At 37.4% G+C, this 27,178-nt stretch overlaps 1 protein-coding gene across 1 annotated transcript in view; it reads right to left on the bottom strand.

The window, feature by feature from the left end:
- slc35f1 (solute carrier family 35 member F1) overlaps window positions 1–27,178 on the bottom strand; it is a 155,347-nt gene that overhangs the window by 18,657 nt on the left and 109,512 nt on the right. Inside the window, exons 4-7 of the mRNA XM_088627033.1 lie at window positions 26,186–26,345; window positions 24,228–24,384; window positions 19,363–19,415; window positions 10,944–11,098 (exon numbers count right to left, since the gene is read on the bottom strand). Of these exons, the coding sequence (XP_088483159.1) occupies window positions 10,944–11,098; window positions 19,363–19,415; window positions 24,228–24,384; window positions 26,186–26,345 (525 nt within the window). The remainder of the gene's footprint in view (window positions 1–10,943; window positions 11,099–19,362; window positions 19,416–24,227; window positions 24,385–26,185; window positions 26,346–27,178) is intronic.

Genomic DNA, 27,178 nt, shown 5'->3' on the forward strand with positions numbered 1-27,178 from the left:
TTACAGACATATCCAGGAGTCACTGTGGTTAGACATCAGCTGGCCTGGCCAGCCTGAACAATATCTGCATTTGTGCAGCACATGTAACAACATGCAGGCAAAAAGCAGCTTCTTATTCTTGCTTGCATCTGCCACTAGCTACTGACAGCAACAAATGTGAATTACAGAGGAACTGTAATCACATTAGAAACAGCTCCCACAGATTATGTTTTTTTTTGTGACTGTTCAGCAAATAATACTTTATGATCTCAAGTTTCTCTTACACTTACTTGAGAGGAATAAACGTTTTAGCTACTCAAAGTTATTGCCTCATCATCAACAGTTTGTTTTGTGTGCATAGTAGAAAAATAATTATTGGATTTAAAGAATGAACTTTGGAGTTGTGAGATTCATAATCTGACAATTGACTGAGTAATTTTGTATATACTGTCGCTTTTCTGTCAAACATCTTTCTGTTTCTAAATATATTTAATGGTCATGATGTTGCCACTGTAAGTAGGCAAGAGCATGCTAGATGATAGCTAATCAGGTGAAATTTCATTCACATACGCTGAGGTTTGTTTTGCAAAGAAAGAAGATTTTTGGGATTCATTCCATATAAAATGTGAGGTGATGAACTCATGAATGTCTTCACATTAAAAATAGGAAAATGAGAATGAAAAATAATTTATCAAAGGGAATAAATGGAATTATTGGTATAAAATGGGACCAGGCCACTCTTAAAGTACCAGACCACGTGACAGCCTGACATATGGAAAGCAAGGAAGGAAATTCATTTTCAGACTTTGCTGCTGCTTTGTTCGCTTACTCATGTGTGAAATTACCTGGGAGGAGATATAAGCTTGCCTGCTAACTATTATTGCCCTTATATTTGATCAAGTGCATCAATCTCAATGCAAAATGAATTATTGTGAAACATAGAAGGCCTTATTAAAACACATAGTCAGGGCAAAATGCCTCAGAGTACAGAAACTTGACATGGGCTGTCAGTAGGAGCCCTGAGGCAGGAAGAAAGGAGTGATCTTTGCCAAACACTTGTAAATAAAGGCCAGACAAAGTTCTTTGCAATTTCAGGGGTTCAGGAGAATACCTTCCTTGGAGATCCCTGTCATATTCCTGGTTGCACACCAGTGGTTTCATTGTATTTATCTGGTATCCTACTGAGTTAAGTACCAATGCAAACAGTGGGGTGCTTTTTTCAATGGAGCTACATATTCTGAACATGAATAATATGCCCAGGTTCCCCACCTCATGAGTATTCTTCCATAAATGTAATCCTACACTAGCCCTGATTGAATAACTCATTGTTTACGCAATGTACCAGATCAAGTAAATGTTTGTTCACAGAACTGTTAGGACTGTTATTATCTCTACGCTAGTTATATTTAAGGTTTTCAAATTTTCATTTCAATCAGTGGATCAAATTTGAAAATGTTGAAGTTCATCTCTGCATTTAACACTTCCATCTTATCAAACACTTGAAGGAAAGCTAACCAAACATAATGCAAAGAAAAATCTTTGTGTCCTGGTCGTCGTGATAGTGTGATTCCAGTTTTCCCCTGTTGTTATATTTGGCTTTTTTGATGGGTGTTCTGAGATGAAATCTGGGTTTTCTGCACATGTCCTTGTCTCCAGAGTTGAAGGCAGATGTTCTAGCTCTGAATTTAGCTCCTACTTTGTCATTTACCCATGGTTTGTGATTTGGGTATGTGCAAACTGTAATCCTGGGGACAACATCTTCTATGCATTCTATGCAGATATAGCTAGTAGCATTGTCGGCGTCCAGATTAATGTCGTTCCTGGCAGAATATTAATACTACATGCTAAGAATATTAATACTACCTGCTAAGAAGTGTCTACATCCAAAATGTTATATATCTCTCTTTAACTTTGTTTTCCATGTCTTGTATGTTATAAACAGATATTTGCAATTCATTTTCAGTTGCAAGATAAGATGCTAAAGAGTCTAAAATATCAAAAATGGTCTGCTTATAATCTCTGACCTGTTTTTTCAGCAGGCTGTAGTAAATGGACTACTCTGAAAACAGCCCTTCTATTAGAGGTTTAATCAGTCCTTTTGATGAAACTATAATTCCCCTCCACATGCACCAATGCTCTGTTTTCTCAGACTAATGCAGTTGGCCTCTTCTCAGCTGTCACACCTGACCTCAGGAATGTATTGTCTACAGGAAGGACAAATCGATCTATTCTGTATTCAAAACACCTCCTAATGCAAATAAAACTTGCTGTCTTTTAATTAATTCCTGTATAGGGCAATGATGGCCAAAGTGACAATAAAAAGTGTTCTGAATCTAAATTAGGTGCATTAATGTACCCTAAAAGGTAAGCTGTTTGAAATTAAACACAAATCTATGTAAATCTACACAGCAGTAACACGTCTAAATATAGAACAAAAGTGTCTATAACGTGTCAGTGTTAAACATGTATTAACACTGTTTTTTAAATTTATTTCATTCCCAGCAATCCATTTTATTACTTATTTCTGTCTTTGCACTTTGTCATTCTGTAATACAAACATACTGTATAACTTATGTAGAGGCCTAAAGACCAAAGGGATTTTATTCAGGCGAGAGGGATCTCCCATGATCTTCCAGATATTTCTGGGATTCCTTGCGTGAACAGCTCTCTTCAGGTCATGCCATATCATCTCAATTGGGTTGAGGTCTGGACTCTGACCTGGCCATTCCAGAACACAAATTATCATCTGTTTAAGCCATTCTGTTGTTGATTTACTCCTGTGTTTTGGGTCATTGTCTTGTAGCATCGCTACCCTCACATTCTCCCGTAAAATTTCTTGATACAATTTAGAATTCATTGTTCCCTCTATGATAGCAAGCTGTCCATGCTTTTGGTGTTGGTGTGCAGTGCTTTTCTTCCTCCAAACATAGCGTTGCATGTTTCTGCCAAAGACCCTAACTTTTGTCACTTCAGTCCACAGAACATTGTCCCAGAAGCATTGTGGAACATCCAGGTGGTCTTTTGCAAACTTGAGATGTGCAGCAATGTTTTTTTTGGAAAGTAGTGGTTTCCTCTGTGGTGTCCTTCCATTAACAACATTCTGGTTCAGTGTTGTTCTTATAGTTGACACATGAACAGAGACTTTGGCAAGTTCAAGAGATTTCTGCAGGTCCTTTGTTGTTACCCTAGGGTTCTTTTTCAGCATTGCACGCTACGCTCTTGCCCTGATCTTTGCAGGACGCTCACTCCAAGGGAGAGTAGCAACAGTACTGAATTTCCTCCATTTGTACACAACTTGTCTTATTGTGGATTGATGAACACCCAGGCCTTTAGAAATGTTTTTGTAGCATTTTCCAGCTTTATGCATCTCTACAATTCTTCTTCTATGGTCCTCTGATATTTCTTTTGATCAGGGCATGGTTCACATGAACAGCTCTTTCTTGAGAAGAGAAGACTCTGTCAGTAACCTTTGTGTGCCTTTTTTATAGGGCAGGGCACCTCCAAACCACACCTCCAATCTAATCTCATTGATTGCAACACCTGACTCCAATTAGCTTTTGGAGAAGTCATTAGCCTAGACCAGTGGTTCTCAAACTGTGGTACGCTTACCGGCAGTGGTACGTGGAGTGCCGCCAAGTGGTACGCCAAATGACCCTGGAACTGTGTCGTGTGCGCTGAAAAATTGGGACGGGTTTTCATATTTTGTATTTTAATACGTGTCGAATACGCAGCCTACGTACTACGATACAGTGCGCGCTAATAGTTCAGTGGACACAAGAGATGCTCTGTAATTCTATACCACTCTATAGGAATGCGTGCTACGGATGCAAATGACCAATTGTATTTAAAAAAAGCTACTGTATCTCCAGCAAATAGGGAGAAAGGAGAATGTGCGTGATTTTGGAACAATGCTAACGTTGTAAACACAGGAATGCATAGAAATACGTGCTACGAACGCAGGTAATCTTGTGAGCACACGAAAGCATGATAACAGAAAAATATTTAAGAACTGTTCTAATTTGAGAAAAATACACCGAGTGTCTCTGTGTTTCGCTCCCATGCGCATGAAATAAAAACTTTAAATAAATACGGAAATAAAAACAGAAACACGGAAAAATGCAAGCTTGCGGATTGCTAAAGCAGGTAAGCTACACTATTTTTGAAGAACCTTATTTACCGTTGGCAAAAGAGCTGACACGTATTATGTGTAGAGAAAAAGCTGCTAAACAGCTCGACCTGCTGCCCCCCTCCCCTTGAAAGACACAGTCATTCATAGAATTATTGAAATGAAGGATTATATCAAAAGTACACTGATAGAGCGCATTAAGATGAGCAGATGTTTTTCACTGCAATAAGATGAGTCTGTAGTCGATTTGGCCAATTTGCTCGTTTACGTTAGATACGAGTTCTATAAACCGCTAACAACAGGAACTACAAGAGAGCACATATTTCAGCTTCTGAATGAATTTATCGAAGAGAACTGCCTCGACTGGATAAAATGCGTCAGAGTTTGTACAGACGGTGCTAGAGCAATGACAAGCCGACATAACGGTGTAGTTGCACGAATTAGATAGGTTGCTCCAGAAATTAATGTACGCATTACAACATCCACCGCAAGAACTTTGCCGTCAAGAAAATGCCTGACGATTTAATATCTGTTAGACTCTGTTGTGAATTGTATCAAGGCTCGAAAAATTAATTCACATCTGCTTTGCTCAACTAAACAGGCTCACCCCTCTCACTGAAATGGTGCTTTTTTATTAGTTGTTGTTAATGTTTTTTTTTCTGTAAAACACTTTGAGAAGCCACCTTTAAAGGCGCTACCAACATACAACATACTAAGGCATACTAATGCCTTAAAAATCCAGTTAAAAAAAAAGTTTATGCACTTTTATTTTATATAAAGTCAATATGAAGTATATTTCACTAAATAAATAATAATATAATAATAATAATAAAAAACTTTGTCTTTAAAGGTGGCTTCTCAAAGTGCTTTACAGGATGACAATAACAATAAATAAGAAGAGTATAACAATAAATAAGGAGAATACACAAGATAAGACACAATTACAATATATAGAGGAGACCGTGGATGGTGGTACTAAGAAGACCAGAGGGGTGAAGAATGGAACCAGTTAAGTAAAGGCTTTTCTGAAGAAGAGGGTTTTGAGTCTGGATTTGAAGGAGTTTAGAGCTTGGGGGCATAGCAGGAGAAGGCCCTGTCACCCATACAATGTAGACGGGCTTGGGGGACAGTAAGGAGGGCAGAATTTGAAGAGCGGAGGTTGCGAGGTGGGGGAGTAGGGTGATAATAGTTCAGACAGGTAAACTGTTAGACCATGACATTGGCACCTACCCCTCTAAACCCCAAGGGCAGATCTAGGCTTTTGTTAGGTTTTTGTTAAACTGGGAAAGAATTTCCCTTTTATTTCAATTAAATTTTAAGCATTTTATTTAAAACTGGTGCTTCATTTCTCAGTTTGTCTAAACTAGATACAGAATTTTAAGAACACTCGTATTACTGTATGGTTGCCATGTTGTTGCAAATTCCTGGTCTTGCCATGGGCAAGAGCAAGAGTTCACGAGAACTGTGATGTAAAATCCCACATTACAACTATGGGTAAACTGACCAATGTAATGTGCTATATGAGCGAATAAGTACAGGTAGTGCAGCAGACATTTCACCACAGAAACTTCCAACATGATCTGCCTTCAGAGTTAACAAGTAAGCAATATTTGTTAGCAAAACCATCTTGAAGTCGATACAGTATGTTGAATTCAATTCAATTACACTCATCAAATCGGCAGTCTATTTAAAAAATGTTGCCTTGGTTTCACAACTTAAAATATAAATTAATACAGTAGCAACATTTGCTTGGTCTAAAGCAAACAGAAATAGATTGTTTTAAAAGATTTGTAATTTGGGATAGGACATGTGCATTGAAATTTTCTTTGCTTTGGAGTTTACATGATTGATGAAGCCTGTCAGTTTATAATATGAAAAATATTTTCTAGATACTGACCCAAAACATGTGCTCAAACCAGGTGCCATTCCTACCATTTTTGCCCTAAAAAGCAACTGACGAAAAGAGAACACAGTGAGAGTGTGATGTCAGTGCTTGGTAGGAAAATAGAAAAAAACGTATCTTCACAATTTAAACAATCCTTTTACACATTACTGTACGCATTTTACTTTCATTGAAGTCTGAAATGCACTCATCAATGCCGATTCTTTCTAACCCTGAAATATAAAAATGGCATTTGAGATCTCCTTCAATATGGCACCTCAATTTACTGGGCACTCTTTGTGCAGCACTCTTCTCCCATCATTTAAAAGAGAGGTTTAGAGAGCAGAAGCAGATTACAGACCAAGTCAGCATTGGAATGCTTTTATTGGATTCACAGTTCCTCACTGTTTATAGTGATAGCTTTATTTAAGGTTACAGCAAATAGGTCGCAGGCACTTAATAAGGGGGATTGTTGGATCAGATGTGTAGCTCCTTCACACCAAGCTAACCCGCCACTGTTCTGATGTTTGCAACTACAGAACTACTAATGCAGGAAGAATATCTTACAGTATATCAAGTTCATATAAGAACTATCTTAACTCATTAGGATTAAACAGATTAAATAGATTCACATCCGAATAATATACCCTGTTTTACAAATAAAACTATAATTAGTTTCATCCAACCTAGTACAAAAACACATCTTGTTTAAGACAATGAATTACTCCCAGAAAGGAATTTTAATATTAACTTGCAATAACCTCTTGCTAGGGAATGGGTTTCCAATCAGATCTCCTGTCTTTAATTAAAAAAAAAACACAACACAATTTACAAGTGCACAAATAAGAAAGCAAAATAGAAAAGCACAAAATGATTGATGAATCACTGGATTCACTGAACCACTGAATTACTGGGCCCTGAGGGATTTATGGGTACATGAAGGTGATTTTAAAAAGTTTGGAGACTAAGGAAGGAAACACAGACACAGACTGATTTAGCTACCTGAATAGCTCAATCACAGAAGTGTGGGTTTACTTGCTCCTTTTTAAAAATGAAAATTGGAAATTCAAGCATTCTGCTGTCAGTAAACTTCTGAGTAATCCATGGTCATCAGTGAAAATTTCACCATTTGACAGAGTGACCTCCTAGACTGCCAAGTTTTTCCCAGACCCTCCTATCATCTCATATCACTAACAATTAAATGGGGAACTATCTTGTCCACAGTTGCCTTAACTGCCCACACCCACCATCCACACCAGACACCTGTTGCTGTAACAGAAGCCTCTGCATCACCTGCTAATGTCTATCCAGTAGTGAGCATTTACTGTACATGGCCCCTCAGAACATTTCAAATTCAACCACAGAACATCATGAGTATCTTGCCAACTCATTGACTGTAGCTCTTGGAGTGAATGAAGAATGAAGTTCCTGTCATTTACATTGACAGAGCAGGAAGAACACTTGTCAATAGCTTCAGGAAACACATCAGAGCAGTGAGGATCAAAGATCTCCTTTAGCCAATTTAGCCAAGTTCCTCAATTCACCTCTCATGGCCACTAGTACAAGGACCTTCCTACACTTTCCTCTTAGTGGGTTCATGGGATTCCAGCTCCAGAGAAACTCCAGAAGCCACAGTAATTCTTAAACTTGGATCACACCTTCCAGCAGCTCTCAATGATAGACTCTCCATTCATTCCAGCTTTTCACATTTCTGCTCCAGATCTCCTATCTCTTGAACACACTTTCCTACCTACTATGTCCTCTGGTCTCTGATGCTTTATGTGTCTGCTACCTTCCTCTCTTACCATCATTCCTGAAGAAGGCTCGTCAGCCAAAAACATAACTGTGTACTTTTCAGCACAGAATTGCCCTCTGCTTCTACTTGGGAGCCCCCACCCTCCGCTGCACTTGCACTCATTTCTAGAGGTGACCTGAAGCATAAGGCCAAAGACACACTGAAGTGGTCTGACACACAAAGGGTGAATGTCCTGGAGGGGCCCAGTTCAATTTCTAAGTTAGATCCAATAGAAAATGTTAGGAGAGGCGTGATAATTGCAGCCCATCAACTATCCCCACTGATCCTGTCAGAAGGAGCAATTTTGCCAGAAAAAAGGACAAAATAACATCATCCCACTGTGGAAAGCTAGTAGAGACCTATCTAAATGACTGTCAAAGGTGTCTACAAAGTACCTGCTTTGGAGGCTGAATACTTGCAATCAATACATTTTACTTTGTGTACATCCCTTGAAGGTTTTACAGATATTTAATTTCCTTCATATAAAACAGTTTTAACAGACTCCATCCACCTTTAAACAAGGTGGAATTAAAACTGTGGTGACAATATTTTACAGTGCAGGAAGCATCCTTCACAGACTACTACTGAGCATCATGAAAGCCTGTAACATACCTAAATATTCTAGTAATTAACACAAGTGATGTGGCAATAACCGCCATCAAAGCCTTTTCATTAGCCATTTATCATCCAGTGAGTCAATTTACAAACTATAGAGGACTCCGATTGTCTCTGGTGGCAGGCTGTCTGCTCTTACAGTCCCTACCAGGGCCAGTCTGCCACAACAGTGTGTGCGTTTGATCTTTACAGTTGAATAAAAAAGGTACAATTAAAGAAATATATAACAATAATTCCTTACACTTATATAGTGCTTTTCTGGACACTCTACTCAAAATGATTTGATGGCAGCCATAGTGCGCCAGTACATTCCCCACACACCAGCTCTCAGTGGGGAGGAGAGCAGAGTGATGAAGCCAGTTCAGAGATGGTGATTATTAGGAGGTATTAGTTACATGGCCTGTTCTGATATTAGTTACATGGAGCACTTGACTGGTAAAGGCCAGGGGGAAATATGACCAAATATGTACAGGTATACTTATTCTTCATTAAAATATGATGTTATAGACTTGAGACTTAAGACGCAGCATTTGAGATAATAAAAATTCTGCCTCCTTGAATTTTGTTCTTAATGTGTATTGACCCCTTGTTTACAGTATCAAATATCATGTTACTTTCTAGTCCTCTGTGCATGCTCTGACGGTGTGCTGCTGTAAGCACATATTTACACACGTTCTGGGGATGAATCTAGAGGTTTCAAAGCTCTCGAACGAGGGTCTTTCCTCCATATCCGTATTTCTAAACATGGATATTCCCTGTTCTAACTGAGGCTATGGCTCTAATCTGGGTCTCTCAGAAGTGGACTTGGCTGGCTGGGCTGACTGCAGCCAAGAGGTTGGCCCTGTGGCCCTGCTGGCCCTGTGCGGGAAGCCTCTGCAGTCCCTCTCCTGGCATCACTGCATCGTGCAACCTGCCCTGTTCTGATATTAGTTACATGGAGCTTACTCTTGCCTGCTTGGTCCGTGGAGCCAGTGTGAAAAGGTAGAAGACTGGGGTGTTGTTGAAGGGGAGCAAAGCCTTGTTGCATGGGGGCTGTGTGACCGTATTTTAGAGGTCTTTAGGTAGAAAAGTTGAGAGTTTAATTATTAGATTACATTATTGAGCTTGGAAATATAAAAATGTATATTCTACCATGCATTTCTAGAAATACTGATTCCTAATGTTTTAGTTTTGTCTGATTAATTTAAAAAAACCCACTGCCTCCTAACATTTAGATCAGAGTAAAAGTAAATAATCAGAGTAAACGTTTAAAATTTTAAACAACACTGCATAGAAGGGGGGCTTAAAAGTAACTTTTAATATCTTTTCCACTTCTTTGCCTATTCATCTAGGTGTCAGAAGAGTTTTTCATGGACATTTTGCAGTAAATGTATAAGAACTGTTATGTAAATGGGTATATGTGTGTTCATGTGGGGATTTGACTAACATGACTGGACACAAGAAATTATGCTGTTCTGGATTTAAAGCTTCAGTCTTTCTGCTCTCTGTAATGATGTACAGTAGAAATAAAATCAGTCTTATTCTGAATCTGATCTGATACCTTTGATTACTTTTAAGTTAAAAAAAATGCCCAAAATTAGTCTGCAATATTTTGGTCTGCGAGATTGCCTATTGTGCATTAAACATAATATAATCACTATTATATTATTTTACAATGTAACTAAAATTGTATTAAAATGATCATACTGTAATACCAAAATAGGAGGCATGGTGGCACAGTGGTTAGCACTGCTGCCTTGCAGAGCTGGGGCCCTGGGTTCAGTTTCTGGGGTACTATCTGTATGGAGCTCTTGTTTCCTTTCACAGTGTAAAGACACACTGGTGGTTAATTGGCTACTGGTGTGAGTGTGTGTCTGTGTGTGCAGTGTAATGGACTGGCATCCTGTCCAGGGTGTGTGTGTGTCTGTGTGTGCAGTGTGATGGACTGGTGTACCCTACCTTGCGCCAATTGCTTGTCAGGACCGGCCCTGGCTCCCCCACGACCCCAAAACAATTTTTTACAAAAGGGACACGAACGTGATGGTAAAGTGCTTCTGTGTGCCATTGCAAGTTTAGATTTAATTTGCCACTCATTAACTAACAAATATAATTTTTTAAATCTCTTCCAGTTCTGACCATCAAGTACTGGGTTCATTAAGCACTAATTATGAGCAGCTTTGCATATTTGAAGATAATAAAATACCACACCACTGGATAAAGCTATTTACAAGAATCTATCAGATCCAACAAATTCATGGCACACTGACTATGTCATTTACTGATGTAAGGGTGTAATTAGTCTTTTATTTAATTTCTTTCAGGTTTTTCTATGTGATTTAGTAAACGAAATAAATGACCACTTTGAAGCATCCTATTAGAGAATTTATATTCCAGCAGCCCGCAAAATATGAGAACTATCTGGCCTGTGATAAAGCATATTCTCTTCATGCCAGCACTGCAAACAAGAGTTAATGGTGATGAACCTGAATGCTTTTTTATTTAGCTGCCAGCCTAAGAAAAACGCACCTTGCGGAAGCTTGTGAAGCACTCTGAAGGAAAACCGTTACCTTGTACTGGAACAGGAACAAACCACAGAAGAGGCTGTAAAGGTCTGCTGTCAAGAGGGAGAGGTTGACAGCTGTGGCGCTGGTTCTTTTGATGACCACTGGCATGAAACTGTACAGACCAAACATACAGGCACTGAACCCAATATACAGCAACCCTGGAGGAAGACAGAAAGGGAGGAAGTGTTACAGTGCTGCAAAAAAAGCATCTTCGAACACGTTTTCAGTCTCATGGTTAAAATGAACTGCGGTTTTCTTGCAGGGGCCAGAAGCCCATTAGAGGGAGCAAGTTAACACTAAAGCCAGCAGGCACGTACACTGAACAAACGGCTGACAAGTTTGTCCACACAGAGATCAAGATGGAGAGCTATTTCCACAAAACAACATTTCTATTATAGTCTGTAGAATACTGCTGTTATTTTCGCACCTTGCATACTTAAAACATATTAGAGATGATCAAACATTTTGTTCTACTTTGAGTATTATTGAAATGCAATCTATTCTTGCACAACAGATTTGTTACTTAGACACATTTCTTTTCTGTACCATACAGTATATCACATTAAGGGTATTGACACAGTCCAAAATTCATTAAAACTTAATATTGCTGTAGTTAACTGCATTTCTTGTTGTCTTTATTAGTGGCTGTGTACAATCTTCTACTGAATGTAAATGTTAATGTAAATGTAGTACATCTACCTACTGTCTCTGCTTCAATATGTCTGTTATTATGTCTGAATATAAACTCCAAATGCACCTTTTCTACTTTCGGATTAATACAGACTACACCTCTGGGGCACTGACAGTTTCATCAGAAACCACACTTTGGTAGTGAGAAATTCTTTATCAGAAAGACACTTGTTAATTGGAAAAATCTGCAAAAGGAGGCACAGCTGGTCTGATTGAGTAATTAGCACTCAGAGGGAGTGAAATTGCACGTGAGGGAAAGGAGCTGTTGGGATAGTTTCTGTGAGGAATTAGTCACTCCTCTGGGCTAATTGAGAGGTTTATAAGACCAGCCAGGAGGAAAAGGGTTTCAGTGGGTGTCTAGGCTCCAGTCTGGAAGAAAGGAGGAAGTGGCCCAGAGGGGTTTCCTCATTAATATCAGATTGAGGTGTACAGGCCTAAGCATATACTGTATGTATTTGCAAGCTCACATGCCATGTATTTCAGCAGAATTAGAAGACGATACATAGTTATATGCTGGTATAATGCTCAACTATTTGGGGTTGCATCATTCATTGCTATTAAATACCAAAGTCAACACATCTAAGAAACATGAGACATTAACTGATACATGATCTTAAACTGTAATTTTATTAGACCTATTATGAACCTTTTTTTCAAAAAGCTCAGAGGATCAGTTTGATGAACTACAGTACATACTGTAGAAAAAAACATAGAGAAACACAATCAGCTCCAAACTATAAAGTAAATCATAAGCACCCAAATTCCAAAGGACTGTGTTAACAAAGGAGTCGTTACTTATCGCTTCTAAAAAACTCTACTTGTAATTGCAAAGCCATGAAACAACAAAGACTCTTCAGTTATTTGATCCAGATTTGGTGTGACTGGTGAGTGTATCATATTTATATAACATTTGTATTGTCATAGATCTTTTAAAGGACACTGGTCAGCTCCACTGAATGCTGATTGTACTCTTAGTGTGCGCATACTGAAAACAAACAAGATAAACAAACTTCTCAACATGGCATGAAATTCTTCAAAATGCTTGTTGAATGGTAGTGTCTACTGAACATAAGTAGACAGTATTCAAGCAATAAATGTATGTACATAATTTTATTCTCAGCTGTTTTAGAAAACAGTATATTCTTTTCCTTACAATAAATTACTTTACAATCAACCCTTTTAAAGTAATTTATGTGTGTACCCCCTTCAGTAAAAGCCTTTTTTAACTATAATGCAGACAGTAGCATTTGAAGTGAACCTCAATCAAGATTAAGAACTCTGCCACATTCACTAGAGGATAGCAGGAGCTGTGAGTCCTGTTATAAATCTGATGAAAATGCAATTATACATTAATGTGTATTAGGCTTTCCTACTGTTTCGGTTTTTCATATGGCAAATTGAGCATGACAGTTTATCTAGACTAGCAGGTTAGGTACTGGAAGTAGTGAAAATTTTAATTTTTAGAATAAAATATTTTTAACCAGAGTACTGCATGATTAGGAAGGTGAAGGAATATTTAATTGGAATTTACATGCAATAATTGCATTAATTAATTGCATTAATTGTTAAGAAATTAATAATTGCATTAATTTGAACTTGATAATACCAATGTCTGCAATTATTGTATACTGTATATGAAAATTTAATGTCTCTTTTGAAAAATACCAGAGATAGATTTGAAATAACTGCAAGCTACAATATGAACTACAACACTTACAAAATGTGTGTATTCATTAACTGATAATGACATAAATCCAGCCAGAGCTCCACACTCATTGTTCACGACTGGGTACAGATGACTGTGTCTCAGCTCGGAGAGAACCACAGCTGTCTGTTCCAGCACCTGTGTGGAGCCGCCAAATCTCACAGCTTAGAATGATTGTTATATTAGTGAATTTATACTTTTCTATTACATTTTATAAAGTAATCACAGGACAAATCTTGGCAAACATTTTTCTAATACAAAACAGTGCATGCATAATTTCTATGAATCTTTATGAAAGTCTCATGTTCTTTTATCGATATTGAAATCAGATGTGGTAATGTGGCATCCTGAAACTAAAATGTCTCTTGAGATATGCAACAGAAGGTCTAATAATTTATTTAAATGTCTTGTTTGATGAATCTGGCAAGAAAACACATCAAAGGGACTATTTCTTAGCAAATACCTGAATCTAAACATAATGTTTCTAATTCCCTGGGCTAGCTTTTTAACACTTACCATTTCTGATAACAGCACTAGTATAGATTAAGAGTCCAAAAAGTTATATCAATTCCAAAAACACAAATCCCAGAAGATGCGTTGTAATGGGTTCAGATATGTTAAATACAATATATGAATCATTTTAAATTTTCTAAGAATGGCATGTGATATATTCTATAATACTTGAGAAATTAAGTTTGATTGTGAACATTGTAAAACCATGGGAAGTCATTGTTTGACATTCATTAGCGTTATAACTCAGAGGACTAAACAGCATTTAATGTACTGAATGATGCTAATTAACATAAATTAGATCACATGAAACAACTAAATTAATGTTTGTTGACTTGGTCAATACAATTACTGTATGTAAAAAGATCTTTTGTTATTGACAGTTAATGGTGGCAACAAGCTATACAACACTGTTGTAATGTTTAAAATGTTGCAAATCAACCACTGACAAACCTGACTTCCCAAGTACTGGCTGAGAGAGCACAGGCCCAACAACCACATTCCCCAGAATCCTCTGGGGGAACAAGCTACTGCTCTCAGCCAACTGACCAGTTGCAGGAAGAGAATTGGTCAGGTGAATATTAAAAACTAAATCAGGATGACAAAGCTTCCTGTGTCAGTCAGTATGTGGGAGTGAATGTCTGCTATCTGAGGGGCAGAGGGCAGAATCCATAATCCAGTATCCAGAATCCCTGTGTGCACCATTCACCAGAGGGGAAGGACTGCCAGAAACTGTGAGTTTCTGAACTTTTTGTGAATTGGAAAGATTGAAAGAGTCTAAGAAACTGTTTGGTGACTTGTTCTGAGGCCCCTAAGCAGTTTAGTTTCTTGGTAGGAATAGTGAGGGACTTGAAGAAGTTCAGGGAGAAGCTCAAAGACAAGTTTAGGCTTTTGTTTTGGATTGTGTTATGACTCACCCAAGGGTTTGGCATTGCTTCTGATTCCTTGACACTGAAGATAGTATTAGACATGGTCAACAGAGCTTTGTCTGATGAAAATGAGCACCCAAACTGCTGGAGAAACTGGTTTTCAAGATTGAGCACAATAATGTTCCATGCTGAATGGAGGTCTAACAATAGTTCAGGAGGGACAAGGGTAGCCGGACTACTGAAGCTCAGCTGCTGCAGCTCGCAGCTACTCTTGACATAATTTCTTAGTTTCCCATATATACCACACATGACCATCTGCTCTTCCTCATTCATTTTGCATCCCTCCTCCACTCCATCCCCACCTTTGTAGCTGCCCCTTGGTCACGTTTTCACCAGGAATGGGGGTCCTAGCCTCCTATAGCGGGGAGGTTGGCCCTCATCCAAACAGGTTAAGCCATGTTTCCACAAACTCAATAAATGATTCTACTTTCTCGCAATCTTCGGCTGCCATCATTCCTTGTGAAAATGTACAAGGCAAGGAATCAGCATTCTGGAATAAACTTTGCAATAAAAGTGTGAGACTCTCCTTCCTGGCCGGTACATGAGTGTAACACGGATGTGTTAATCACAGCTGCTAATCCAGTCCTGTTTTCCATATGTTACTTGGACTTGATAAAATCGTTCAAATATCTTACAACATTTTAGTGCAAAAAAATATGAATGCTTTGTTGATTCAGGAATTTGAGACTAAGCCTGTGGTAACCATTGGATACTGAACAATCCCATTGGGAGATGCCGATAGGGCTGCCTTGGGCTTTGCAGCATCTATTCACCACAGCAATATAAATTCTCACACCTTTTATCTTCACAAGAAAGAGGTTCTTCAGTTCACACCTTCAGAAACAAGAAGCAAAATGCCTGCAGCATTGGTTATTTTTTATTTGTATCTATTCTTTCTTAAAGGTGCATTTTAATGTAATTTGAATATGTGATCTAAACCTTAGCCTAAAATTAGAACCTTAGCCTAAAACAAGATTCTATTTTACTTTCTTTATATATCCAGGGGAAGGTGACTACAGAATAAAACATCACACATTTCTCTTTAGAGAAAAAAAGAGTGGACATAAATTTGTGCTTCTTATCTTCATATATCTCACGAAGAAACCAAACCACCTCGTACAATCTGATTAAGTCTTGTTCACTGTATGTAAGATTAAAATTAAGTTTTGCAGTAAATGTTCATTTACCTACCATGATACCTGCTATCATTTTAATTTCTGTATCCAAACATTTATTTGGAACAATAAACATTTATTATTTGTTAGCATGCAGTTTCTTACAAAAGTATTCACACCCTTCCTATGATGTCCCATTTTGTGAAATTGTATTTTTTTTTCATAGACTGTAGTTTTTCAAACATGCACTGTGATGGACTGGCGTCCTGCCCGCACTGTATCCTGGATAGAGTTAGAATATTGATGGATTCAAACACTGAATGCACAAATTGAAGACTTCAAAGGGTAAGAAAGGTTACAGTAAATGTCAGCAAAAACCAAAGCAAAAACAAAAATAAATATGTCCAACGCATACATATTCAGACCCATGAACTCCTTGGCACAATTAGGGTACATCGCTAACCAGTCTTTTAGAGTAAGTCTCTACCAACTTTGCCCACTCGATTGGTACAATTTTGCCTTTTCTTCTTGGTATATTTGCTCAATTTCCCTCAAGTTGCTTGAGGATTGCTTATGGGTGCAAGTTTTCAAGTTTTTCCACAGAAACTCTATATGAAGTCAGTACTGGGCCACTTGAAGATATTCACTTCTTTATTCTAAAGACGCTCCAGCACAACTTTGGCTTTGTTCTTCTGATCTTTATCTTGTGGAAAGGTGAAATGTTCTCCTTGTTTTAGGTCTGAAGCAGATTGTCCTCTAAGATTTGTCAGTATTTACTGTAACTCCATCTATGTTCCTATCCGTCTTGAAAAGCTTGCCATGGTTCTGACTGAGTGATGCACTATGTTCCTGTCAGATGTAACGCTTTGCATTTAGACCATAATGCTTCAAGATTGTCTAGTCTGAGCCCAGAGCCCTTTGTCACATGTTTGCAGTTTTACCTACAGTAGGTGCAATCCACATCTAGGATGTGAGATGTTTTTTCTTCTGTTCCACACCAGCTCCCTTTTTGAAGTGACCAGGACATTGTTGACTTTGGACATTTTCTCTCTTTGAAAGTCACAGTAGGCCTCAAAGTTACATCCCTAACCAGTTTCCTCCTTGACTAGCTGTTCAGTTTGGATGGACAGCCTGATTTAGGCAGTATTTGAGCGTCTTCCTCTTCTTAATAATAAACTCAAAATGATTTATTAAGGGACTTTGAAAAGTATGCATACCCTTCTCCTGAGCTGTGCCTTTATACAACTTTATCCTTCAGTTTGTTTGAAAGCTCTGGTCTTCATGGTTTGATCTTTGCTTTAAATTCACTGCCTGACTGAAGGAACTTATAGAGACCGATATATTCATTCTGATATAATGTAAACCACCATTACTGAACATGAACATACTGTAGGTTTACCAAAGTAGAGGGTTAGAATACTTATGTAATAATGAGATTTCCCTTTTCTTCATATTAATTATCTACTTTTTTCTTTTTAGATTACCTATGTGGAGTAGTGGTTTATAAAACAATTACTGCTTCTTCAAAGTGTCATGACTACAGTCTTTAAAGCAACAAAATGTGAAAACTGTGCAAGGGTTTTCAAGGTACTGTATAGTACGTGTATGTTGTAGTTACATCTGCCTTTCCTAGAGTGACTTTTTAAATCAAAGCTAAATTGCATACATTAATTTTTTGTTTAATTAGAACTTTCTGTTTGGCATTAATTGCACTCATTACTCCAGACTTCTGTTTCTAACATTTATGAGTATTGAGTGTACACCATCTATCAAAAAGACTTTCTGTTCTATTGCAGATGAGGATGTATTTCTCAAAAGGCAATTATTGATAAGAGTTTGCGTACAGAATCAAAAGTGGTGGTTAAGTAGAATTTTATTGCCCTTTTTCTTTCTTTTCTTACACCAAAATGTCACAGTCTAGCTAAGACTGAATATGAACACATTAGCAGAAGTGTTACATAACAAAATATCGTTTTACTTGACACGAAACAAATGGAAATTACAAAGCTGTGCATTACAACTAGTACTGTTCAGCTAGAAATGGAACTCATCACTCTCCTTACACAGTGCATATAACGTCCCCATTGTACTGAATCAAGTGACCCACCTCTCCTCACGTTTTGAATTGAAACAAGTCTTAAGAACTATTCTGAATAATACTTACTTGCTTCACCTGGCCTTCACTTTTCACTTCTGATCCAACCTCAACATATCTCCAGCTGTACGGATGCTTGCCTATGTATGCACGGATACAGCAGTACACTTAATATTGTATAGCCCATCCTTTTTCTAACCACGTCTTTCAATTCAGGGTTGTGGTGGAGCCGGGGCCTATTCTGTGAAGCAAAGGGCACAAGGCAGGGTGCACCCTGGACAGGACACCAGTCCACCACAGGGCAAACACACACAATCACACTCACACTCAGACAAGGGCCAATTTTCCCAGAAGCCAGTTAACCTACCAGTAATGTCTCTGGAAGAAACCCACATGGGGAGAAAACATAAACTCCACACAGACAGGTCTCCCAGATCCCAGGTCCAGAATTGAACCCAGGGCCCCAACACTGCGAGGCAGCAATGCTAAACACTGAGATACTGTGGCATCCTTGTATTCTAGTCGCATACTGTATTTTTAATCATGATGTTGTCTAAACAGGTGGCCAACTGTAAGAAACCCCACTTAGAGAATTCTGGTCACAGTCAGCTAGAGACATGAGCCAAGCAAAAACTTGCAAGAAAATATTCAGTTTCATTATTTTTCTTGTAGTACTTTAGTGTACAGTATGTAATTGTATTTATCACAGTCTTTTATTCCGTTGGTACATAGTGTGTAAATGTGCTGCATCACAACTTATGGCAAAATGTAATGTAATGGCATCTACTGTACCAATCAAACCATGAAAACAGGAACTAAAAGAGCACAACAGATGCTAAAGTCTGGGAAACAGTAACTTCAGGGAAGTACTGCAGTGAGATCATGGAAGCAGAACATTATTTCATAAAATATTAAAGTATACAAATTTAAGAAAATAAAAGCTTTTTTTCTCTTTCAGCTATGAAAGTAGTAATGTCAGATTGAGACAGATCTGTCACATTTCTACATGAAAGGTCTCTGTAAGCACTGGAATTCCCTCTATAGACATTGCTATAGACACCATTATCCATAATTATCCACTGTTAAAGAATTCTGGTGCCAGAGATACCTGAAGTTATTTCTTTCAGGGCTCCACTGATTTCAACCACAGAGCTGCTGCCCTTCATGTCAGCGGATCTGCAGAAGGATCTTCTTCTGACAGTGCTTTGTGACTAACTAATGGTGCAGTAAACTCTAACACAGCAGGAGCAGCAGCTGTAGTAGATGTGGCAATCAAATCCGGCTTATACTGGGAAGGCTGCCTTTTGCATTTCATTCACCTTTACTTTTCGCTTGCACTCTAAGCAGAGTACTATAATAATACAAATCATAATCTCACCTATTTGCCAGTCCCATGGTACCTTTAACAATTCCTTATGTTCCATTATAGCTCTGTAATGGAAAAAGAAAATAAATATCAGACACAGAATAGAAGGACAATCCTTGATGACAGGAAAAAATGAAAGGACCAACAGCTTGTGGCAAACCTGAGGCTTCTGCTGCTGTAGGACAACACATCCACAATACAATAATGACAGAAAGGCACATTCAGACCTGCATGTGCAATTATTTGAACCCCAATTACACAATAAATTGGGATTTATTGATTGGCTTTCTCACATTCACACACACGCAGAGCAACTCGAGGCCATGTGGAAAAGCTCTTCATCACACATAATGTTAATCCATAGAACCTCAGTTCAGCTCCAGCTAATAAAGGCTCTGCAAATGTGGATATCCACTCAGACTGACGCATTGGAGAGACCAGAAGTCAGAGTCAGAGCCACCTGCACCTGAGGAGGGCCTGTGGCTCCACTTCCTATCTCCCCTACAGCGCGGTGCTGTCACTCCCCAGACAGGACAGTGGTCCATGATTCCATTCTGTCATACTTACATAACAGGGCTTACATTTTTAAATCAATTAATCTACAAATCAGTGCTTACCATAAATCTCTTTGCCTCATACAGCAATACTTTGAATTCTCACAACCAAATTTGTTGAGTCTGATTTTTTTTTTAAATGTACAGGAATATTTTTCTGGATGCTCTGGTAAACCCGTGTTCTACGGGGAACTTACTGTAAAAGACTGCAGCATTTTAACAAGTAGTGTTTAATGGAAGAACCTCACAATTAACACAAGGCCTCATTCTGACAAGCAGAGCCCAGAGGTCACTCCCACCTCCTTTCCTCCTCCTCCCCATGACTCCCAGTCCTCCTCCTGAAAGGCTGCCAGTTGCGGTCAGCTGCTACCAAGCAGCAATGGGCTACGAACCACAGGCTGCTGGTGACCACAGGCTGGTTGCCAGGCGGCGGGAGTGATGGATGGAGGCCAAGAAGCGCTGGTTGTCTCAGAACACTTCGATATTCTAGTCCTCAGTGCGATTCTACTCTAAACCTCAATATACAGATGGATATAAACCTATACTGGGAAACATCTTCACTGCAGGAACCAGACTTAAAATAAAAGTTATTGGCTCAGCTGTATGTTATGATCTAGGTGTCTATGTCTATTCATGGATTTTCATGTTTATTTAGTGCTTTAAGATGTACTGTATCTATTTGTGCCATCAGTCTAATGCAGGTAAAACAGAGTTAATTACCTCTTTACAAATGTTTGCTGAAGTTACTTGTGGATGAGCTTCATGTTATATCACACTGCAGTGATCATTTACAAATAGTCATAGAACACAAATCTTAAAATGAAGAAAGCAAGTGCATTAAACCTGTCATTATTCTTTATTTCCTGTTCAATATTTGCTTAAAATATTATTTTTGCTCTTTAATCCATGTTACATAGACAGTAGTTAACAATACAGAAAATAAAGTATTAAAACACCAAAATTAATATCTAGTATGTACTGAGGTCCGCAGAAGGACACCAGATTATATGAAAAAATATGCATAGTGCTGCTATTGACAGAGATGCATCTGATCATTTTCACTCTATTTTACCTGGAGTTCGGGTCAGTTTCTGGCATATTTTATGTTGCAAATAGGAATATTGGGATACCTTTTTCTACTAACAGTTACATTTATGTATACTAAAAAAGGAATATCCAATCCAAACATTCTTGTTATTCTAATGTCATTAATAAAAATGTTTCAATAAACATTCGATTAATTAGCTTTATTACTTCAAAATCCTCCAGCCTAAATGTCTACAGTATTAGTTCACCCACTTCTACTTCATAAGGACTCTCTCAAGTCTTCAAACCTAACGTGACAGAAAGGAACTATTTTGTTCTCCCTGGGAAAGTGTGTAAAAAATCTGAAACGTACGTTTGTGTCACACAATCACGCAGCAGGTATGAATCTATCTCGCTGCCTGTCAATACAGTAGACTTTGTGTTTGCGGTTGTTAGGCTCCTGACATACACGCCTATACCCCAAGTCATATACTGTATAATCATAACAGCGCGTTAGACCCTCCTATTCCCCTACCTTAAACAAGTGAAATCAATCTTACTGTAGGTGTATTATTAGTATGTATAGTACAGTATGGAGTTTAAATCCGTAACCAGTTCCCAAAGCGTAGCTCAGGTGCAACATTATTTTAATTTTCATTTACAGTGTAACTGTATATTTGTATATAAAAGTATTTGCATACAGGTATATATATATATTTTACCGATCGCGTATACACGAATTCGCGTAGAAATATTTGGCGACTTCGGTATATCTAAATGTCTATGTGTTTCTCAATGTGCTTAGGCAAACTGGTGTACCTTCAGACAATGAACGGGTGTGTCGGAGAACAAGTCTAACGTGAGGAAAATTAAATATATATTTAATAATAATTAAGCATTAAGAAAGGAGTTGTTTAGCTTTGTGTGCAAACCCAGTTGTCAGGCTGTACGTTTGGGGTACGAACTGCGTGTGGTAAGATTTTTTAAATTTTACAGAGAAAACAAAAACAGAAAACGTCCAAGAGCGACTATGCAAAATCGTCGTGTTTCGGTGTCAGAAAAGAAGACTGCATTTCCGGGCAAACAGATTCAACAGCGAAACCACTGCAGAATATTAATAATACTGTACGTGCTGGGGTCGATGAGGCGTCTGTGTGGGGAGTCGGGGGTTGCCACAAAAATGCCGTGTATCAGTGAATCAGTGAATCAGTGCATCAGCCGTGGACTGGAAAAAGCTGGTTTAATTAATATGATTTAGGAATAAAGCAGCAAATATACAGATACTAAATCAACAGAGTTTTGTCAGTGTCAGACTGACCGAGAAGATGATGATTGTTTTTCTTTTAATAAATTCACGCTGATTCAAAGAATCTTAACAAAACACATACCAATTGAAGTCCATGCCTGTTCAAATTCGTATCTTGGAGACAGAAAAGCCACCGCGATTTTGCCATTCATTCTTCAGCCTTTCTTGTCACAAATCAACATATCTTTATTATAATGCAGGTTTTGGTTAAATATGTTACTACTTTAAAATAGGTTTATTATTAATATACAGACAATTATAATTGAAAACTATATTTAATCATGTAATGATTATTTTAATTAGTTTAGTTTTAAAGTTTAGAATTTAATACAAAGTTTGCAAAAACATTGAACTTTTTCTACATATAGTCATAATATCTGCAATTAAAGAGCAATATCTTACACTTACATTTTTTCCACAATAGTATAAAAGCATTACTGGATATATATTTCATGTTTTAAAGTCAATATAATAATCATACATATACTGTAAATATAGTCTAAAATTAGATTAATTCTCCAAACAAAAATGAAAAAAATATGGAAACGATTTTCAATAAAAATAAAATGTAATATTAATGTAATATTCAAGGTAGGATAAGCTGATTGGTATTTTTTTAAAATCTGATTATATAATTATATTGTTTTATTAATACTTGCATTAGAGGAACAATGTTGAAAAAAGAATGAGAAAAAAAGATTCCTGTGGGAGCTAGCACCAAAGAAACACAGCTCCTTTAATAGAACCAAATAAAAGCATTACCAATTAGTTTCTAATGAAAATGAAAATTGTTCTTCAGGTTACAATAATGTTTTCAGCAATTGAGAAATAGACCTTGCCCTCAGGGATGCATTTTTAGCAATTTCTGAACACCAAGCAAGAGATCAAGCAAACACTGCTGCAACTACACAGCTCATAACATTTTACAGGAAATCCTTGATATGTTTCACAAATTGCAAACTGCAGGCCAACTGCTTCATAGGGATTTAGTGTGCAATTTTGGACCCAATGCAAAACCACCCTCATGTACTGGGCTGGAAATGCCAAGTGGGTTCAGGTTAATGTTAATTTTAAACTTGTTTGCATATTCAATAAAAGTATCCTGATTACTGTTTTATAATGAAATGTCCTTCATACATAGAACTGCCTTAATGCACCAACACTTGAAGGTAGCATGGGAGTTTTGCTTCTGGAAATCAAGGATCTCCACTTCTAAATCCTATAAGGGATTATGGAGGAAGCATCCATATCTGAATCACCTTTATTTGCAGGTTCATTTCATGTACAAAGAATTTACTCTGGTAACTTTGTGCTGTAGAAACATAAACAGTACATATACAGGACCATACACGAACATATACATATGCCATACACAAACAAGACTAATATACATCATTGCTAAGACAGTGCATACTGTATAACTAGGAATTATGGTCCTAGTTGGAAGTCAAAACAAGCCCTGGGAAAGAGCTGTTTAAATACCCGCAGGTTCTGGTTTTAATAACATTTCCCTGAGTGATGTTTATGAAACAGGTGGTAACTTGGGTGGGAGGGGTCATCAGCAATCTTTCCTGCTTCTTTGCTCTGGAATTGTACAAATCATCAAAGGAGGGCAGATGACAGCCAATGACCCTCTCCTCAGAGCGAGCAACACACAGCAGCTTGCCAAACAGTTATAGAGGCAGTCAGAATGCTCTCCATAATGGCTCTGTAAAACTGTATCAGAATTGGTTGAGAGAAACCAAAGGTTTTCAGCTGGAACAAAACGCATATTCTCTGCTGTGCTTTCTTTGTGATGCTAAGTTATGGTTATATTAATGTCCTGTTTAAAATTAGTAGAGGCATGCTGGCTCATGTATTACAAAGAATGTTGCTGTGATTCAGAGAAAGCAAAGCTAAATTATTTTCCACTCATGAGGATATTACATAATCCTGAAGTTTGACTCTGTCAGTAATTTATTTTTTCTGGAACAATAAATACAGATACTTACAGTTGTATACCACTGAAAAAGGACCCAAAGAGGCCGATCATTCCAAGAAACTCCACCCGGCTGAGGTTCTTTACAATGAACTCCTCACAGACATTGGAGATGCCATACAGCGTGGCTCCAGCTAGCACTAGCAGGTCCCCCAGGAGCTTATGATCCCCTGTGTCAATGTAGAGACAAACACTGTTAATACTATTATATACATCTGAATAAACAATAACGAAGCATCCTCATTCATTCAAACTGCTTAGGAGATACAGTATGAAAATGTTAAAAAAGAAATCTGTAAACATATGAAGTGAATGGGATGTGATTTTAAAGCACACTCCAGATTAATTTATGACATTCTTACAGAGAAGGATCTCTCCACGATTTCTTTAAAATGAAAAGAAAACCATCAAATTCCACTCCCACAAATGCTTTAGGTTTTATGCATACTGTATATTTGGAAATGACAAGCACATTTGTAAAATTAAATTGTACAAAAAGAGCTATTACTGACCCCTGATTTATCAGTTATTTAGACCACTTAGAGTATTACCAGCATAATACAAATTAGTATTGTTTCTTACTAAAAATTTCATTTTTACAAAAAGCAATACCAACTCTTTTGTGAATTTTGTTATTATTATTTTTTTAAATGCCAGGTATCTGGCTTTCATTTGTCTAAACTATTTTTCTCAGGTATATAATTTCCATACAGTACGTTTGGATTCTCCAGCAGGACGTAACTGGTAAAGCAGTCCAACATAATAATAAATATCTTTAATCTTCCCAGCTATGTTGTCACTGTCCAACTACAAGTTCACAAAAATATATCTCCCAAAACTATCATAATTGCTGTACTAATCATGCCACAAGAAACAAAATCTGAACCCTTGGGGGAGCTAATGGGTAATGTTACTTCCACTGCTAAATATATCAAGTAAAATCAATCAAAACATGTAACTAATCTTGTTATTCAAACTAAAACACAATAAAAATACGAAAAGGTACACCGTTATCTGGCAAGTTTTTAAAAGACACTAATTGTAACATTAAAAAAAATCTTTGCTTGACCTATTTTTAAATGAAAGCAGTTTTCAAAAACAGATTTATCTTAATTTATGTACCAAAATTAAACAATGTCAAATAAATTTAGCAGATGAAAAACAGATGAGTACGTATTTTTGCAATGGTGAGAATGGTTGGATGTTCAATACACATCCTGACGTCAAGGGGATTCTCTTTGCCATAACACATTCTGTGGTTGAGAAAGTTAACAAGCAACATGTCAAATGATATTACAAGACAAACATGCTATATCTCTTTTTAGTAACGCTAGCATGCTGTTTACGCACTAATAGTACAAAAACATTCAATAAGATATTACCTACTATTCAAGTTTCTTGAAGATGACTGACTTATTTAGTTTAAACTTTAAACAGTAATCAATTTGAATATTAAATCGTATGTATGCATATGTGTATGTGAGTTGAATGAATAAAAAAAATAAATGTCTTGCAATATGTGATACCTTTAACTGAAAAACACCAGAACCTCTACAAACATGTTTATACATAATCACATCAATTTAGATTCCTTTAAAAATTCAGATGATAAAACATTTAAAAATACATTGAGAAGAATTATGAACTACTCATAGTGTCCCTGTTTGACTGCTTTTTTCTTTTTGTTCCTAACTCAGTGTTCAGCAAGTTTAACCTTTATATAGCAACACACTAATTACATATACCTTGACTTTCATTTGATTGAGCAAATTCACTTTCACATCATTGACAAATACTTCTGCTATTTAAAGGTGGATTTTCAGAGGCTTAAAAAGCAAGGAATTTGATACACCGGATACTCAGATTTCAAGAAGTATCTTTTTTAATGCAATATAAGGGCACATGCAGATACAGTATATTCTCTGATGGGCTGTGCTCTGACCGCTACTGTACATCACAATGATCACTTACCTAAGCCCTGCTGTCTTCCCACTAGCACATCTGCTCCCACCATGCAGCCCATCCCCAGCAGGCATACTCCAACGCCAATGAAGTGAACAGCCTTGTACCTCACCAGCAGGAAGAACCAGGACAGTAATAGCACCACTGGGATAACAAAACAGTCTAAGAGCTGCAATACAGAAGAAACCAGCAATTAATAGCCACTGCTTCTGTGGCACCGACCAGAGCACTTCACCATACAATATGAGGAATAGCATATACAAAGCAGTGTTTTATTGCTACCATGGCATACACAAAGTCCTCTTGGGCAGGTTTGAAACTCCTAAGCATGTAGTGTAACAGGTATTTAAGAATCTCTCTCTGAAACTAAAGATGGTCTTGAGGACGTAAATCTGCTAAATAAAAGCAACATTTAATGCACTTAAATTATGAAAATGATTATTCATTATAATGAATCAAAGAATGAAATACCTGTGTGTCTACTATGTGAAAAATATCTTAACTAATGATAAAAGTCTCTATAGTACACAAACTAGGAACAAAAGCATGATGATGCTGTATGCTTTTTGATGTTGCTTTGTTGGACTAGAGTTACACTTGACCAAAGGAAGGGTATTAAAAGAAAAAATATTCTGCCAGTATGCTTTGAAGATTTGAAGGAAAGAAATCCATAATATAATAATTATTAACATTGTAAGATAAAAATGCTGAGTCCATTTTGAAATTGTGAAGCTCAATTTCACACTCATTCTCTCCTCTGTGAATAAATGAAGACAACAGAGGTGCAGTCAGACAGCTCTGAAAACTGTCACTATCCATACTGTACCATGAGATAATGTTGTGTTGTGGATTGGGTGCTGTTATAATATTGTTACTTGTGCCAGTAGCCAAACATACACTAGAGGAAGTGAAGAAATACACTAGAATTTTCTGTTCATAACATTATTGTTTTTTACACTTCAAGGAAAAAGAGCTGGTTAGTCATGGTGTCATATTAATAAC

Source organism: Lepisosteus platostomus, chromosome 3 (genome assembly GCF_059453375.1).
Source record: "Lepisosteus platostomus isolate fLepPlt1 chromosome 3, fLepPlt1.hap1, whole genome shotgun sequence".
Lineage (NCBI taxonomy): Eukaryota > Metazoa > Chordata > Actinopteri > Semionotiformes > Lepisosteidae > Lepisosteus > Lepisosteus platostomus.